Here is a 19,580-nt window from a genome sequence, read left to right on the forward strand (position 1 = left end):
ACCTGGTTTAGGGCCTGCAAACAATATTAATCACTAGAAACTGACATTAAAAACATTAAATATCAAGAATCCATGATAGCATCTAAATCCATATAAGCATCATTCATATCTAAATCAATACACCCTGATATCATTAATATTTGATCCAAGGCATACTCCTTTTAGTCAACCATATTAGGAATTCATTGGAAATGCTTGAAAACAGCACTCTCAAGGATGGATGTCCTTGTACCACAGGAGCATGAAAGGATTTCTGGTCCATCCCATCCCTCAGCCCACCTTGGAGGTTGGTCGTCCTCCTCAACCAAGCCTAGGAGCATGGAAAGGATTTCTGGTCCATTTCACCTCCCTGCCCACGACCATGGCAGGATTTCTGATCCATCCACCTTGAGGTGGCATAATTGATAAGATGCATAAAGTATTTCTGGTCCTTCAACTCTCGTGAACTCAGAAGGCTAGCCGTCCTTCCTATTTGCAAGACATTTCTCTAATAAATTCAAAATAAATTGCTACATGAATTTGCTATATTATTTCTAATAGAATACATCTTGATGAAATAATAAAAGTATTCTCAGATGGCTGCTACAATTATATTTCTGAATATTATTATTTACTGCAATCAGTTTCTATTCCAAATTGATGACTTCCATTCCTCGACGGATGATCTGATTTTATTACTCAATGAGTTTCTGTCTTGTTTCTCTTATTGATTTTATTCTTTAGTTCTGCTGAAACTTTTCAATTGCTTCTTCACACCCTCTACAAACGAGTTAATCTCCCTTTTCCATATCCTTCAATGATAGTAAGTCATATCTCTTCATTGTGCAAGAGTCATACCCTTTCAAGTTAATCGCTGCCTTGAAGTATTTTTTATTTTATTGGTATTCCTTTTTTGGTATCGCTAGCCATCATATCCCTTAGTCGGCCCTCTCTTTAAATAAATCACTAATAATTATAAATCTTGGTCAGCCCCTTTTGAAACCCCATTAACTTCACCGCCTTTGCTTACTTCAAAATAATTGCAATTAGTATTTATGGATGTTGTGATCTCTTAGGCAGGGCATCACAGTCGGCCCTTCACAAGATTGCTTGTCCTCAAGCAATTTTAAAGTGGAATTACAATGGAGAGAGTGTTCAAGATGACTCAAAAATTAAAATAGAAAAAACCTTAGTTTATGAAACTACTTATCAGAAAATTGGGGAAAGTCAGAGAAGCACACAATAATATTGTTTTTCTTATTCCACGCCACACCCATTAAATAATACATTACATATTAATAGGATTCTCATATTCTATTTTAAAGGGAACAAATCCTCTAAATATGTGAGTTGTTTTCACAACTCAAACAAACACATATTCGTATAACCAATATATTATCCCACAGATAATATTTTAGCAAACTATAACAAACCTAACAAATAATATAATGTCCCCATGTGAGTGCTAACTCCTAACACCCCCCCCCCCTTAGTGTGAACATGGGGAGATAGAACATCACACAAGTTGGAAACAGAATCGTATGCCTATGCATACTTTTAGGTCTGCATACTACTATCTGGATCTTGCTGCACATGATCACCTACTTCCGAGAACTTATCTCACTTTCACTTCCAATGAACTTATCTCACTTTCACTACTTCCAAGAAGTTCGACAGTCAAAGGATCTTTGTAGTCAGCTATTCTCCTATACAACTATTTATAATATCGATGATGTCCATATTCTCCACCTTAGCACTTCCAACTGCAGTAAGCCAACTCTTGTGGCTCGTGATCTTGATTCAAACGAAAGGTACCTCCCATCCACCTTTCATGGTTTTCACATAGGTTTACCACAAACCTGAACATGAACAGGAACCCACTCATTTGTTCACCTCATGTGGTTTTCTGGATCCTCCCACAAACCCTTTCAAGATCCATGAACTCTGGTACTTTTGTTCGCCACTATGCTTGTACATCAGGGAAGTTATATAGAAATCAACATACATATGGCAAATGTGAATGGAACATTGGTTATATTCCCCCCCACAATGTGAAATTCCACGTATTCACACATTCAAGAACACTGAAAAAACAAATCATATCATGCTACATACTAGAAAATAAAATGCCACCAAAGCTGATGAGCGGCCCTGTCCTTGGTGACTGATGAGAGGTCGCTGAATGTCCTCCAGCCTTCAGTGCCTCCATCCTCCAATTATCTATCGCTAGCTTAGCTGAATTTGACTATGAAGCTCATATATACAAACCTTAACCGAACGTCAGTCACTGACGAAAAAGCATTCGCAAGGCAAATTTTATTTTTTTTTGGACTTTGATGACAATGATAATGACAATTTTTATAAATAATATGAAATGACTCAAAGTCTATAAACCTTGGCTAAGAAACTCACAAGGAATAGCAATCAAATCTCCTACAAAAAATGTCGCCCAATCCATACGAAACACCGGCCTTAGAACATGTCAAGCATGGATCAATGATGAAGACGGGCTATGATCAAAACAATGTCTAACGCCAGCTTTATCCGGCCAGAGACTGGAACAATAATTGATGTCATTAGACCAGCGCCATCGATGATCCAAAATCCTGATGGAGAAAAAATCCCTCCACGTGATAGAGATCGCTTGCCTACCTCTAGATCGGGAGGTCCTTTCTCACAATATTATTTACTTCTCGAAAGATTTCTCACAATATAGAAATGTTGGCCTACAAGCACTAATCTAGGCCACCGATCATAAGCACGAGCGGGCAATGGGAATGCTCTATCAACAACACATTGCATAAAATGCTTCCTCCGCAAATTGGCAACCTGTGAAATATGTCGAGCTTCTACTATGAATCGGGCCTACCAAATCGCTAGGAAAACATGTTGCCATGACCAACCACGAGCAATATAGACTCCATATAGGAAAATCCACCAGCGAATCACAAGGCTAGATCTGCGATCACATGCCTGACCTATGGGCAAGGATATAATGAAGTTTAAGAAGTACAAGAGTACAAGTCGATCTAGAATATGCACACGAACCGTTTCTAGAATATGCACACGAACCGTTTCTGCAATAACAAATCACTACAAGTCCAACGATGAGATCAAGAAATCCTCTTGTGCAAATGTTCGCTGTGAAAGATAACACTGAATTTCCTCCTCGATATGTTGCGGCACAATGGTTTGATCGATGCTCTTTGAAATCGATCAAGCCATCTAATAAAGTATTGAGACAAACAAATAACGCTTCTCCATATCATCACACAGTTGTGAAACTTATTGTGATTCTAGATAAAGACCAAGGATCCCCACATTGTTGTCCATATATTTCTGATCAGACCATGCAGATCTAAGACCGCCTCCAAATGCATAGGCAGGCCAATCACCACCAACGTAAGAATCGCTTAAGAGTCCCACGCTGTCAAAACATGAGCCGAGTCAATCACAAAAATACCGATCAAATCCAAGACCGATGAAATCAGAAACCCTTGAACTCATCATGGAGAAGCCAGGTCGTGGTTTAAATTTAGACAAGCAGCACACAGAAGCTTCAAATTGGGCTGAAATAAAAAAAACTTACCAATCTCTGTCAATTCAATAAAAAATTGTCATAACAAGATTTTCGCACCAATTTATTGCCTCTCTTTTCAGGTTGAATCCATCTTATCACTAAAAAGAAGGCACAGGAAACATTACCGCTCTGATACCATATCAAAAAATTGGGGAAAGTCAAAGAAGCACACAATAATATTGTTTTTCTTATTCCACGCCACACCCATTCAATAATACATTACATATTAATAGGATTCTCATATCCTATTTTAAAGGGAACAAATCCTCTAAATATGTGAGTTGTTTTAACAAGTCAAACAAACACATATTCGTATAACCAATATATTATCCTAGAGATTAATATTTTAGCAAACTATAACAAACCTAACAAATAATATAATGTCCCCATGTGAGCGCTAATTCCTAACACTGCTAATGAGATCTATTTCAGAATTCAACTTCCACTACACTACTCTGATATTATCTCAGGTTGCAAATTAGAACCAGAATATGTTTTTGTCAATAACTCTCAATAACATAACCAAGAGTTGGAAATTGGCAAGGTCCATAAGTCATCAATCTGAAGATCAATTTCTTCTTTTTGCATCACTTGTATTTGCAAAGGACCAATTTGGTTGACCCAACATTTGCACAATATCATGGATATCTCTGAGTCAAAGTAAGGGTGATCTTTCCACATATGAGGATTAGAAGCATTACATGCATCTATGGCCTTAAATGCAATGTTCTGAAATGAATTTATATTTTCTTTTTGGTCCATTTTCTTTATTCTCTCATTCTATAACTAGACCAATCAAAGAGTTTCTCTTTCATATGTATGGTATTAGATTATCCTTGAAAAAGAAGCAGAACGATTGTCTTGATCATGTTGGTTAAAAGATTTTGATCATTTATCAAGTTGACTCTAATGTAATCTACATTTGATACAAGCTATAGTGTGAATCAAGATTTTGAAAAGATTTGGTTAAGTATGGATTCTTATGAGTAGAGGAAAATTATATTATAAGATGAATTAGAGTTTAAAAGGTTGATCTCGTGTTGTAAGCAGGCAAGAAAGATGGTCTGGCACACAAGGGAGTAAGCAGGCGAGAAAGCTGGTGACTCCTCCAACAAGTCCAAATGTGGATCGGCAGAAACTACCAAAAGTTCACAGGGAATGGGTCAAAGGATCCTACACGACACTGCAAGACGTGCAAAACCAATTGGTTGGCAAGTTGTCAGTTAGGTAAAGACTACTAGTTGAGGGTATTTCCTACAAGGTTACGAGGAATAGCCATCGACTAGTTCTAAAAACTAAAAGAGAAACACACGAAATTGTGGGGTAGCCTGAATAAGGTATTCCAAGAGGGATTTAAACTCCTGAGGATGACAATGAAATTGTTTTTGAAATCTACAATACTAATAACAGGCATACAATCGTAGGCTCAAGGAGTTGTTGTGTAAGATGGACAACCAGCCAACCGATGAATAGAAGAAGAGGTGGTTAATCGAGGGACTGATCCCCTCGCTACGCAAGAAGATGAAAGTAGTGCCTCCGTCCTCGTACACTGATGCTTACAAATGAGCGATGGGCATCGAGAGTGAAAACAAAACATTCTCGCGAGGGAAGAGGAAGACTAACGCTGACAAGAGCACCAAAGGTTCAGGCCCTATAACAGGATATGATGAGAATGATGAAAGAGTTGAAGGCCAAGAAAGGAACCAATTAAGAATGGAATTGACAGACACGATTTTCGTTTTTCGCCGCGATTTTTTGGCGATGTTTTTTAAACCCACGTTCTACAGATATTTCAAGCGATTTTCGCGATTTAACTCGCAAGTTTTTGGCAAGATCGATTCTAGGCCTCACGTTTTTCATCGGGATTTTTTCCGCGACCTAGGGCATTTTCTAGCAGCAGCGGCAGGGGTTTTTTCTGTGGTTTTTTTTTTATTTTCGCGATTATTTTTGCAGCTTTATTTATTTTTTCTATACAACTTTCAGATTTGTAGAAAAAATTTCTAGGTTGTTCCAAAATTTCATGCCTTGGGTTATGTGCCAGAATTTCATATTTTGGGTTTCGTGCCTCTTTTTTGTTGATTATTTTTCTGCCATCTAGGGTTTGCAGAAAAATTTCTAGGACTTCAACCAATTTCGACATTTGCATTGGGATTTGTACCTTGAATTGTGTTCTAGGGTTATAGATCTTTTGTGCAGTTGTTTCTATTCTGATTTTTCTAATCAAATTCTTTTGTCTTGTTTTTCATGCCTTCAAAAGGTTGACCATGTTCAACCTCGGTTTCCATGATGGCATCTTTGACCAACATCATGTTTGAACACAATCAAAAGTTCAACGGCCGCAACTACAACACTTGGAAACAGCGCATGTTGACCGCTTTTGAGTATCGTTGCCTTGATCAAATTGTTTTGAGCAAGGCTACTCGTCCTACAACATCATGTTCAGACCAGGATAAATTTGATGAGTGCAATCGAGAGGCTATCATGCTCATCAAGTTGTCTATCACAGATGATCAACTCCCTCAAGTGCCTTCAGGTAAAATAGCTAAAGAAATCTGGGATCTCTTGAAGGATCTTCATGAAACGTCCGACAAGAGTCGAGCTTTCTTTCTGAAGAATAAAGGACATTATGAAGATAAAGGACATTCATGACCGATTGCAAGCTATTGGCCGCACCATGGCTAAAGAGGATATGGTAGTGATCACGCTAAAAAGCCTTCCCAGATCCTACAAGCATTTCATTGGTACGCTCAATATCACTTCTATTAGTGTTGATCTGAAGTTTCTTGATCTCTACAACAAACTTCTACAGCAGGATCAATGGACGCAACCATTTGGAAGCAGCGATAGTTCATCCACTGAACAGGCCTTCACAACTTAAGTTTTGGATAAGAACAAGGGTAAAGCTCAATCCTTCCAGCAAAAGGGACAAGGTCAATCTCAATAGTCTTTGAAGAAGAAGAGTGTATAGTGTAACTACTGTCACCAGTTTCGCCATATGAAGAAAGATTGCAGGAAATTGTTGGCATCTGTGCAATCTAAACTGGAAGGATCTTAGGAACAGGAGCAGGCTCATGCTGCAGAGCTTTTTGAAGAGGAGTCAACCTTCTATGCTTTGTGATCAGCAAATTTCCTGTTTGGTAGGTTTTCATGATTATTTACCTGAAAAATTGTTCGAGGGTTTTCACGATTTCTACCTGAAAAATTATCTGAGGTTTTCACGATTTTTTCCTGAAAAATTGTTCATAGGTTTTCACGATTTTTTCCTCAAAAATTGTTTGTTGGTTTTTTCGATTTTTTTCCGCAAAAATCATCTGTAATAAACAAAGTTCAAGTGGGATTTTGTGATTCACGAAGTTCTTAGGGTTTGACGGGTTTTTCCTCTTAAATCGTGCTTTGTTGTAATCAATTTTGGGTTTGCACTGCTAGGGCGAACATCTGCAACCGTGGCATCTTGCAGTCTATTTTGGATTTGCTAGAGCAAACAGTGCTCAATACTCATCTACAAAAGGGTTTGCCGATTTTTCCTCAAAATAATGGTTTAAGGCTTCCATTATTGGTGTGTTACAACTCTATAATTCGCGTGTGAGGGCTACATCAGCTTAGATAGCTTCTAGTACTCTTGGTCATTTTTATTCTGCAGATCCTAGGAGGGTCTCTGTAGCAGCAGAGTGTTCTTTGCATTTGTGATCAAAAGACCTACAGTGTCTTCTGTAGGGTATTGAGTACGATGACCATTAGGGAGGGTATAAAAATAATATTATATCTATTCTATAATGGTCATCTTCTATTCTTAGTGGTCATCTTAGTTGTCGACTTATTTAGCTTTTTAGTTCGTCGACTTATTTAGCTTTTGCTTTTTGCTTTTTTGTTCGTTAAGTGAAACTATTTCTTCTTTTATAAGAACGCATAGTTTACTTTTTAGTTTTAAGCTTTTTAGTTTTAAGCTTTTTAGCTTTATTTAGCGATATAAACTTTTTTAAGCTTTAGTTTAACAATTCATTCTTTTTACAACACTGTCTTGTAATTCCTTTATATACGCTTGTATATTCGTAATTAATTCATTCAATTATTTTTCAGAAATCACACAAGCAAATAGGAGGAAGACCGTACATGAGCAAGATCAAAACATGGTACAAGGGGGAACCGTACGAGTTTAAATTGTATGCCATAGACGTCTATAGGGTAACTTGCAGTTCGTACGCACGTGACAAGCTGTCCAGAGAGAGAAAGTGGCTACATGGAGAATGGTTGTATGGGGTGGGTGAGAAATCGTACAAGGAGGAAGTGTCAAGACCATACGAGAAGGAAGTGTCAATACATTACAAGGAAGAAGTGTCAAGACCATACAAGAAAGATGTGTCAAGACCATACAAGAAAGTACATCGTACAAGCAAGAGAGGAGTAGGTTGTCAAGACAATATGAGAAGTGTCAAGATTGTATGAGAAATAAGTGTCAAGGTCGTACATGGGAAGTACACCGTACGAGCAAGTGAGGAGGTGGTCGTACGCAGAGCCAATAACTCAATCGTACGTGAAATCTAGGTCGCGCATGGTAACAACTTCTAAGCTATAAGTGGTACAGTCATCTCAATGCCATGCTTTCGTACGTCTTAAGCATATAGTGGAGCAACATGTCATCTTGAAATCTCACTAGAGAGTACGACTTGAACATAATTTTAATATGAAACCTCTATTTTCTAACTTCATCCGCATTGTTTTTGACATCTTAAAAATCACGAAAAATCATGTGCACCATGGAGTTTTGTGTGGTTCTAAAGGTCTTAATTTGGTCTTGGCGGTGAGAGCTCTGCCCCTTGACCCTGCCTTGTATCACTACAAGGAGAGTGCCTTGGGCATTGCCCCGAGACCCTACGAGGGCTGCTGCCCCTTGACCCTGCTCCTAATCTATACTTGTCTGGAAGACAACTTTTTCTTTTGGGAGGGATGATGTAGTGAGCATATAATGTCTTTTGGTACGTTTGATAATATTTGTTATCTGCCAATGTATTAATTGTTGTATTAAGTGGATCGTCACTCTCAAGTAGTTATATGTGTCAGTTGGTTGACAGTTGTGTTCCTCTTGGCAACCATTGGGTTCTTTAAATATGTTGTGTACCGCCAAGGAAGGTATGGTAGAGTCAAATCAATTGTAATCCTTGGCTGACCATCTCTGGTCTTCTTCTCTATAATAATTTCATATGCGAATAAAGATATATTTTACTCCTGTATCTGGTATGCATTGTTATTTGTATTATCATTATTTCCAATATTATTATTTATGCTGGAAGAGAAGTGCCTCTTTAGAACTATTTGTTTATTCGCTTAGTCGCACCTCTTCCTAAATCACATCATTTAGAGAATCATCACTAACTAAATTCACATTACTCCTCAAGATCATATCCTTTGTAACACTTGTGTTAACCAGCATTAATTATCTTATTGAATAAAATCGGTCATGCCTCTTCACATCGTTAACTTTCATAACTTGCACCATTACATGAAGACTTGCTTTAACAAATCGGGTTTTCTTTTGTAATTACTAATCGCCCAGCTCTTAGCAAATGATAACTTCTCATAATCGTTGTTCTATTAATTATAATTGCTATATTACCAGTGCTTAGCAAATCACATATACAATCACATTTGCCTTATATTAATTGTTGTCTTGTTATATCTTAGTTGATGTACATGTAGTCACTGTCATATATCAAAGGTTTATACCTTGATCACTGGTCTGAGACTCGGTATTCCTTTATGAAGTCACTGCTTAGTTAAGATTAAGAATCGCAGTTTTAATGAACATTAAATCCTGCTCCTTAACTAGCATAAAGTCTCTCCTTCATAAAGTCTTTGGCCAAGGTTGTATAGTTGTCTGATGCAACGGTGCAGGGTCAGTTTATTTGGCAGGATGGGATCAGTCTTAGAAAATCATGAAGTCTCATAAATGAGACGAGTATCTACCAATGATGTCTTTCGATTTATTTATTTCTGTTTCCTCCCTGCTTGAAGACGGGTAAGAGGTTGTTAATAGGCGGGGCCCACATGACAGTGTCCCAATCATCATATGCTCTCATCTTGCCCACATTGGGATCTTGGTGATCAGAAAGTGCGGAGGTTTGCATTTCATCAAATATCTTTAAAAATTCAAAAAAAACTAGTTGGGAACATTACACATGAGATGAGTGAAAGAATTGACAAAGCGGCAATAGGTAGATAAATGTGTATAGGTGTGTTAGTGTTAGGAGTGGTAATAAAATACCAGGTTGTGAAGTAGGAATGACATAATAAAAATAAATGCAAAAATGAACAAAGGCAATAGGTCGATAGGTTTGAATAGGTAGGGCTGCAACAAGGAAAGGTAATATAATCATAGGCAATAAAGTAGGCATAATAATATATCATATTGAATTCATTTAATCCATCACCATCTCCACAAGAAGTACAACAAACAAATATTTCACACAGCCAACATGTCACTGCTAAGATACGAAATTGAATAATTGCACTCAGTTATCAATAGAATTTCATCTCTCTGTACATTACATATACAATTGGAATCTACACTAAAGATTGCCCTTACGTTGTACAGCGACAGGGGCCTAACTGCAGAATCCAATAACTTAGCTTCAAAATTATATCAAGGTCTTCAATATGATTTTAGAAGTGGTGTACAGATACAGGAATAAATATTTCAGAAAGCTATACATAAAGCTTGTATGTCTGAGAAAAAATTTGCATATCAACAAAGGTTCCTCACTTTCAGTACCTATAGATATGAAGGCAAGCTGGAAATACAAACAATTAGAAATCCACAACAAAGATGAGCAAATAGAAATAATAGATCATTGAAAGAGAAAAAGGAAATGCAAAAGCCAAAAAATCAAAAGAAATTATACTTCTATGAAGGCATAGCCCAAGAAGATAGCGATTCACCCCATTTTACCTCATTGCATGTTTGCTTTAAATCAAAAAATATTACAGCAATGAGCTACTTTTGATACTAAATAGAATGGCAACCTACTACAAAAGTGAATTTTTAAAAGGATGTAAGTGTAGTCAGCATAAAATGTCTATTATTATGTTCCATGTTTGTCAACTGCGGGTAGTTATAAGCATTGGTTTATTGACAGATGTGTTCCTCTTGGCAAAAGTCAGGTCTTTTAAATAGTCTGTCTATGGTCAAGGAGAGCAATATGATCTAGTCGGATCGACTCCGATCCTTGGCTGGCCATCTCTGGTCTTCTTCCATGGAGAATAAATATATATTTTACTCCTGTATCTAGTATGGATTGTCATCTATATTATTATTTCATGTATTCATTTTATCAGATAGAGCTGTAAACAATAAGATGTCATTCAGAAGAATTTTTCCCTAAACCAAAGTAGAAGATGAAGTCTGCAATGATTTTGAGATGTTTATAGCCTCATGGCCACAAGGAAACTCCTTATTACCAGACGAAGACTACTTTTTTGGAGCTCTTTATGACAAGTATGTGAAAGTTTCTCATACATGGTGGTACCTCCATGGCCAAAGTGCCAAGTACTAGATCATCTTGTCATTACAATCCTATCACAGGTACCTTTCCTAACTCAATAAAATTATTTAATTAATTTTCAATTACATATTTGAGCTTTCAATTAATTTATTAAGTCAGTCCAATTCAAACTCCTACAAACTTTGCCTTTGCAAGTAGTTCTTTGTAAGAGGTGCTGTGATAGGTAGAGTAGGAAAAAATGACAACTCTGCCGCATTTCAATTCATGTTTATAGGTCTAAAATTTAACAGCAATGACCTACTTCAAATACCAAACAGGTTGGGACCTACTTCTTAAACTACACAGGGTGATTCCCTATAGGAATAGTGAAGTTGCATAAGGATATTCCTTGAACTAAGAGTAGAAAACAAAGTCCATAATTAGCTCCAGATGTTTATAACCTTAGATGGTCACATGGAGACCTTGAAGCTCTTTCTAACAAGAATGTGACGACTCTTTATATTGGGGTACCTCCACGGCCAAAGTACCAAGGACATCTATCTCATTTCCATTAATATTCAATCATAGGTACATCTTGTAGCTCACTAAACTTCTAAATTAACTTGATAAGTAAGTTTAAAAATTGAAATTTCTAAAAACTTTGCCTCTATCGGTTGCTAGTTTCTCTTCAGATAAGCAGAGTTGGACTACATACTCCTTTATCCACTCAGTTAAACACAACAAGTTGGCAGCAAACAAAGCAGAGATGCTGGTCATTTTGCATTCTAATTTGCAAAGCAGCTAACTATAAGTCTATAAGCATGGGGCAACCTTACTTAGACACTTGCATAGCTACTTTTTCCGATCTTTGCTTCTTGATGACAAGTGTCATTAGGACTTCTCAACTAGAGCTGCATGGTGGAGATACTAGGAAAGACATAACGGTTGCTACGTCTAGCTCTGGTGAACCAATTTGATTGTTGATTGATGATTTATTCAGGTAGTTGAACATGATATATTGATTGTTGATGTACTTTGAAGACATGATATAAATCATAATATAAAGATCTGTCATATTATCAGCTATATGGTTTTTTTATTAATTTTGTTGTGATAATGCCAATTATGCACAAAACATTGATGCTATGTTAAGCTTTTTAATTTTTTTATATTTATGTAGAGACATTAAAAACATAACATATCTAAGCTCCCCAAAAGATGAGCACTATTCATACCTAACTCTATACCTCTACCCATTTCTGTTTCACAGTAACATAGCAAGCAACTATTAATATGCTCTAATTTGTGACACGGCTCCGTCCAAATCAATTGCCCTGAAAGTCTCACCATATATCTTCAATTCATTACTGAAACCATTAACATGCACATTGGCGTGTCTAGAAATTGGAAAGCCACAGAGCCACAGAGCCACAGACCATCACGTAAGGTATTTTAGATTTGTCACATTGATAATCAATAGTATTGTGCGGGCTTGCTATAACTCTTCACCTTTCTATAGCATTCATTAATATTTTTTTATTAAACCCCTCAAAGAAGAGGGAAAAAATCCTACCAATAAGGACCTCATTTATAAAAACATTGGACATATAAATCATAAGGATGTCACCAATCATATGCAATTCCCTCCATGCATAGTGACACAAAAAAGAGACAAAATATTCATTCGATTCATATTAAAATAGATATTATAGTCCACCCTTATCATTCGATTTTCTCCAACGCGTCACATCTAAGAAATTCAATTTCGGCATCTGCAGTTATTTTCTCCAACCCATCGTACCTAAGAAATTCAATTTTGGCATCTGTGATTATTTTCTCCAACCTATCATATCTAAGAAACTCAATTTTTGCACCTAAGGTTTTTTTTTCAGATCTACAACAGTTTTCTTCACTAAAGCACATGTCCATCATAATTTCTCATTGCAGAGTATGCGTGCTGTTACTGTAACTAACAGACAGCTAATCATGTAAGCTTTTTACTTCGACCATTCACCAAGTTAAGTCAGCTGGGTTGTGTTTTCTTATTTGTCTTATAGACCCAAGGTCAAGAGTCACAGTTTGTCCTTATCCGTGGACCATAAGTGATAAAGGGTCACACTTTTGGTATCCATGTTTAGTCATTTGATTAGCTACTTTCTGACCCATTTCCTATAAACAAAGGCTAAGGACAATGGTAGAGCGCAAGTAAAAGAGTTTTCTCATATGTGACAATTCGTTGTGAGGTTTTCTGTTTATAGTAATATAAGGGTGCCATGCCCCTTATAGAAAGCTTTCTTGTAAGCAATTTCCCCAGGTTTTTAAGTTTTAAAATTGGATATGTTCCTGGTTGTTTATTCTTATAATTGGAAATTATAATTCATTATGTGGTCATCATCTTCTTTAGATGGCTCTCAATTAAAGTTCCTAACCCATCTTCTTGTATTCCTCTGTTCAATAACAGGAGATCATCGCAGCTCAAAAAAGACTCTCTTCCAAGCCTAATAACAATAACTATGTAAAATGCCAGCTCTATCGAAGAGTGGTGAGAAGTAGAATCATTGTCCAAGTTGTTTGCATGGCCATTGCATTTTGAAGGTGCAGCAACTGCACATTCTGGCAGAATTGCAACACTTGGCTAGACTGCACCAAATCGAAATCTAAGATTTATTAAAAAGAAAAATTGTTTGAAAATCTGAAATTCAACTTTCTGCAAACAAAAATCTGATTGATAAATGAACTTTCCACCGTAGAACACAAAAACATTACTCTGCTACCATTGATACACAAACAGCCAAAGCTCCCAGGCAAGCTACTCAAATTGCAAAATACCAAAAACAAACTAATCTTCAGTCTACTAAGTACTGGTCCAACTAGAGAACCAAAATTTTACATTAAGAGGAAAGAAAATTAAAATAAGCCTTTCTTTTCTTACAGACAAGGAAGCTGTATTCCATATTCAGATGCACTTCTAAAGACAGGCTTCCACCCAAATAGCACATCATTGCTTTACTACAGTAAAGGAATCTTTGACCTTTGCTTAGAATTATTTGCTTTAGCCTCTTGAAGCAAAAAATTGTTTTTGCATGGCTTTTTATTTGCTTCTTTGGTCTTTGCATGCTGTTATTTGCTTCATCTTCTTCAAGCCATAGTTAGCTTTTGCAAGGTACTATTTTTCTTTTAATCTATTATCTTAAAGTGGACTTGTCTTTTGTTTCCATGTTATCTTCCTACAATAGACATCAAACTGTATTTATCCCATCATCTTAGAATAAACTTATGTTTTGTTCGCAAGCAAAATTGTCTTATGTCAAGAGTTTTTATAGTGACACATTTTAGGATAATGACACTTCCCATATCATGGCAAAACCTTCAAATTTGAGGATAATTATGAACACTCCCAGTATTGTGGAAAATCTTAAAAGAAAATTTTCATCTTGGAGGTTGTAATGATGGTTGTGTTGTTGGTGTTAGAAGACCCCCCAAACACCTCTGTCAGAATTTCTAATGCAGAAGAAACCCCAATTGCTAGGAATGCAAGTCGCCCACCAAACAATTATCTGCTTATACAATTTGCAAATTTGAATAAGATAATCAACTTCAAAGATGATCTTACTAGTGTTCTCATTGAAAAGGCAGGTGCTACCAAGACAATGATATGGATCTGTTGGCTCTGTGATGGAATTGGTAGCTTCAGAACCTGTATTTGTGTTCCCTTCTGATTTCTATAATTGTTGATTAACCTTTCTCTTCTCAAGGCCATGGTCTATGTCATGTTATGCTTTTTATAGCAGTCTCAGCATTTATTGTTTGCTCTAAATTACTGTTCTGTTGGTCTTCTAGAACAGATTTTGCGATATAGGAAGTAAATACTTTGCACAAGTTCTATATTTAAAGGCTTAGGATTGCAGTTTCCATGGACAATGTTATGAAACTTCAAGTTTACAGGCCTCTTCTCCAACAGGGACAAAGTGGTTTCTGAAGCTGTAGTCTGTTTTGAAGCAGGCAGACCCTGCTTTAGAAGCTTAATATTTAACTATCAAAGAAGATTCTTTCAAAACATTTCTACTAAGGGTGCAAAATGGTAAATGCTAATACAGGCACCTCTGCCCATATATAATATATTTGAGCATGTCTATTCACACCAAAATTCTTTACATTATAGGCACACCTTATCAAATACTTTTGGTCCTTGCAAAAAAAAACCTTAAACTAAAGAAGCCTGTCTCCTGAAAATAACCTGGAATTCAATTATTTCACTCAGAATATTACAACGGTGATTATAGATATTAATTTCTTCAGGCAATTCTTTAAGCATTTTGAACTTAAAATGCACTCTACATCATTGAAGACCACCAAATCAAGCCATATGCATTGCCCTTATTTTTGTAGGACTATAGAGGTTTATTTTATTTCTTCCCAATTTCACTGGTTAGTGCATGATTACGGTTAGTTATGAAGGAGAGAGGTTGTTATCAGAATTTGGAAACAGCAACTTGCAAACAATTTAAGATTTAAAGGTGAATGGAAGAGGTTTATTTTATTTCTTCCCAATTTCACTGGTTAGTGCATGATTACGGTTAGTTATGAAGGAGAGAGGTTGTTATCAGAATTTGGAAACAGCAACTTGCAAACAATTTAAGATTTAAAGGTGAATGGAAGGAGTAGCTTGCCCAGATTCAAACCTCATCATTGTGTGCAGGATGTAACTCCCCAAGAATGATACCCAGTCCCACGGTTCTGGGCCTTCCCAGCCAAAAAAACCCATGTTTGCATGAAAGGAAAACAAAAAGGAATGGAAGGGTACCATGACAATAGCAGCAGACATGTTCAGAGGTTTCATATAGTTTTGCACACAAGCAAAGATTGATTTTCTTTTAGGGCAAGAGGTGCAGTGCCTAGCAACAACAACATAACATTATACCATCTACAACTTAGATCAGTTTTTATGAAAAGGTCGTCTTACCACTCTCCGAAGCAAAGGCTCCAAAATTGAACAGAACTTTTGCAATGTATTCACCTTCACAGCTTCAGCAATTGTCCTGTGATAACACGAAAACACAAAAAGTAACCATCACAAACCAACCCTTTGTTATTCAGAAACAAAAGTATATCCACACATGATCAACTTAATTAATGTGAATATAAAAGTGCAGCTAATTTAAAATGGACAAGAGGAGTGTTTAATATGACTCCAAAGAAAAATACAAGTGTTGGATAAACATGAAGAGAAAGCTGGCCACAAGACTACAACTTAATGTTGATCAATCACCAGCTGAATCAAAAGCATCAATCCACACTCTTCAGAACAGAGTCAAAGAATGTTATTAAGAGAAATTGTGTGTATATCTGCTGAAACAAGAGATCCATTGTGTCTGCAAATTTACTACAGGAACTTTGAATAGAGACCAAGTCTACTGACCCTAATATATCCATCCACATATGATCAAATTAGTCAATGTGACTCTAAAATTACAGCTAATTTAGAGTTGACGGGAAGAGTGCTCAACATGTCTCTAACGAAAAATAGAGATCTAGGCTATGCATGACAAAAAGCTAGCTAAATGATTTTAAGATTATGACTCAATAATAATGATCAATCACCAGCAGAATCAGAAGTATTACTCCACAATCTTCAGGAAAGAGTCAAAAAATGTCATTCAGAGAATTTGTGTGTATGTTTGCTGAAACAAAACATCCATTCTGTCTTCAAATTTATAGACAAGGATTTCGAATTGGAGCCAGATCTGCTGACTCTAATATATCCACCTATGATCAAGAACACGGCTAGAGTAGGAGTGTTCAACATGTCTCCGAATCAAAATAGAAAACTAAACACGGGAAAAAGCTATCAAAAAGATTATAACTCAAAATTGATCAATCAACAGCAGTATCAGAAGCATCACTCCACACTCTTCAAGAAAGAGTCGAGAATGTCCTTAATAGAATTTGTCTGTACGTTTTCTAAAACAAAACATCCACTCTGTCTTCAAACTTCATGATTAACAGCAGAATCAGAAGCACCGCTCTACATTCTTCAAGGAAGAGCCATAGAATGTCATTAAAGAGAATTCGTGCGCATATTTGCCAAAACAAAACATCCATTCTGTCTTCAAATTTATCAACGTGAATTAACAGCAGAACCAGAGACATCAATCCACAGTCTTCAAGAAAAGGTCGAAGAACATCATGAAGAGAATTTGTGTCTGTGTTTGCGGAAACAAAGCATCCATTCTGTAATCAAATTCTTCAAATTTGTCGGCGAGAATTTACAGCAGAAGCAGAAGCATCGCTCCACACTCGTCAACGGGGAGTGAAAGAATACCATTAAGACAATTGATGTGTATGCTTGATGAAACAAAACGTCCCTTGTCTTCGAATTTATCGATGAAAATTAACATCAGAATCAGAAGCATCACTCCACACTTTTCAAGAAAGAGTCAAAAAAATGGTGTTAAGAGAGTTTGTGTTTGTGTTTCCCGAAAAAAAAGAAAAAAAAAACATTGACTCCGTCATGAGATTTATCTACGAGAATTTCTCATAGGAGCCAAATCTACTGGCCCTAATATTCTCAACATAATTTCCATACAAATGGCAAAAAAACGTAAAACAAAAGCAACGTGGCTAAGCAAAGACTTACGCTGCAAATGAAGGAAGGCGAGGGCGCTTCTCATCGGGTGAGGGATCATCCTTCTCCTTCTGACCTCGCTTCTGAGCCATGTTATTTTCCCCCTGTAATTCTTCAAACCCTACTCAAACCTAAACCCATTACAACAACCAAAGTAGAGGTAAAGAAAGGAATACGGCAATTATATTTCCCTCGGAGAAGAAATTGTTATGGCGCGCAAAGAGTGGCGAGACAGAAGATGTGCGTGGACGAAATTAGCAATGCGCTGCGCAGTGGTGGGTGGGTAGACTCTACCCAGTGAGGAAATGCAGAGGCACTGTGTCATGTAAGCCGTACATGGACAATTGAAGGTAGCATTTTTTGCATTGGGCAGTACATTTTTGTTGCTAAGCTGCCTGGTGGGTCTCCAATCCCGCGTGGGCCCTCTAAAAACGCGTGAAGAATTCTAATATTTATCCGCATGCCGCATAATTTTTTGACATAACATTTAAATGGCTTAAACCCAACGTAGAATCATCCCTCGGTCAACACTCGGGGAGCGCGAGAAACTTTTCATTTTCCACGAGTGAGTGGTACGATACAGAATTCCATTATATTGAACAGTCGATATTGATAATAATAATATTTATATGATTATAAAAACAATTTGAATGTGAACAATCTAAATTTTTTTGTTTGAGAAGGTGAGGATTATATGATTATAAAAACAATGTGAATGTAAACAATCTAAATTTTTTTGTTTGAGAAGGTGAGGCAAGACAAAAATAAATAAATAAAAATTTATTAAGATTCATAAGAGAAGATCTTATATTAAAAAGATGGAATTTTCATATTACTTCTAAACAAATCATTATATCTTAGTTATATGATATGGTGTTTTTTTTTTAGCAACACTTCATTGTATAAATGGTTTGATTGTGTGAATGTTACTAAAAACTTTCATTTTATTTATCTATTCTCATTCTAATAAATAATAAGCTAAGAGTATATATATGTTCAAAGATTGTCCATTAAGAAACAAGGGTTATTAAGTAACAAATTATTGCTTTGAATGTGGAGATTTTAGTAATAAAAAATTTCATTTTATTTATTTATTCTCATTCTAATAAGTTAAGAGCATATGCTTAAAGATTGTCCATAAAAAACAAGGGTTATTAAGTAAGAAATTATTGCATTAAATGTGGAGATTTTTATTATAAAAATTACTTTATGGAGGAGCAAAATATCAATAATAATTATTTTATGTTGTTTGTCCCTTCATATAAAGACACGGTTATGTCAACCAGATGGAGAGTTGCAAGGAAAAGAAAAGAACCTTGTAGACCTACAGTGGTTCAAAATAGTCATTTGGTCTCTCATAACCTTCCTTTGCTAGAATAGTGTCCTACTTTGAGGCCTCTTCATCGTGAGTCTTTATCTCCTCCTTCTGCTACAAAACATAGATCAGGGTCCCCCTCATCTACTTCGAAGGAAAATGATTTTGCTAACCTATTTATTGCTCTTACCAACTATTTTGATGCGCTACCACAAGAAGATAATATATCTTCTCGATCATGAATTGTAAAATTTTATCATTGAATGTTAGGGGGATGTTTATCCCCCAATAAGTATGGGATTAAGGACACTATTAAAAATGGAAGCCTAATGTTGTTTTTCTCTAAGAAGTAAAGCTTAATAGCACTTGTCTTGACCTTGCTCTATGTAATGTATGGAGAGATGCCTCTTTTCTCTATACGTCCCATAGAGAAGGTTGAGGTGGTGTTGTTATTGGTTTGTCTTTGTGGATCTATAAATGTGTCATTGATAAAGGGGAGGACCCATCACACAGTTGTGTGTGGATTCTTACCTTTATCAATGGACAATCAATTGGTTTTTGCTTTATTTATGCCTCTAACAATACTAAGGAAAGAAGTTTTTTATG

At 36.4% G+C, this 19,580-nt stretch overlaps 1 protein-coding gene across 2 annotated transcripts in view; it reads right to left on the minus strand.

Annotated features, from left to right (window-relative positions):
• The window catches only part of LOC131030390 (calmodulin-binding protein 60 D), a 115,540-nt gene extending 97,327 nt beyond the window's left edge, over window positions 1–18,213 (minus strand). Inside the window, exons 1-2 of one of the 2 annotated variants that reach the window (XM_057961190.1) lie at window positions 17,672–18,213; window positions 15,998–16,073 (exon numbers count right to left, since the gene is read on the minus strand). In XM_057961190.1, the coding sequence (XP_057817173.1) occupies window positions 15,998–16,073; window positions 17,672–17,751 (156 nt within the window). In that variant the 5' untranslated portion in view covers window positions 17,752–18,213. The remainder of the gene's footprint in view (window positions 1–15,997; window positions 16,074–17,671) is intronic. The other variant, XM_057961191.2, reaches the window with a different exon arrangement.
• Between the last annotated feature and the right edge of the window lie 1,367 nt (window positions 18,214–19,580).

The sequence above is a fragment of the Cryptomeria japonica genome, chromosome 7 (assembly GCF_030272615.1).
Source record: "Cryptomeria japonica chromosome 7, Sugi_1.0, whole genome shotgun sequence".
Taxonomy (NCBI): domain Eukaryota; kingdom Viridiplantae; phylum Streptophyta; class Pinopsida; order Cupressales; family Cupressaceae; genus Cryptomeria; species Cryptomeria japonica.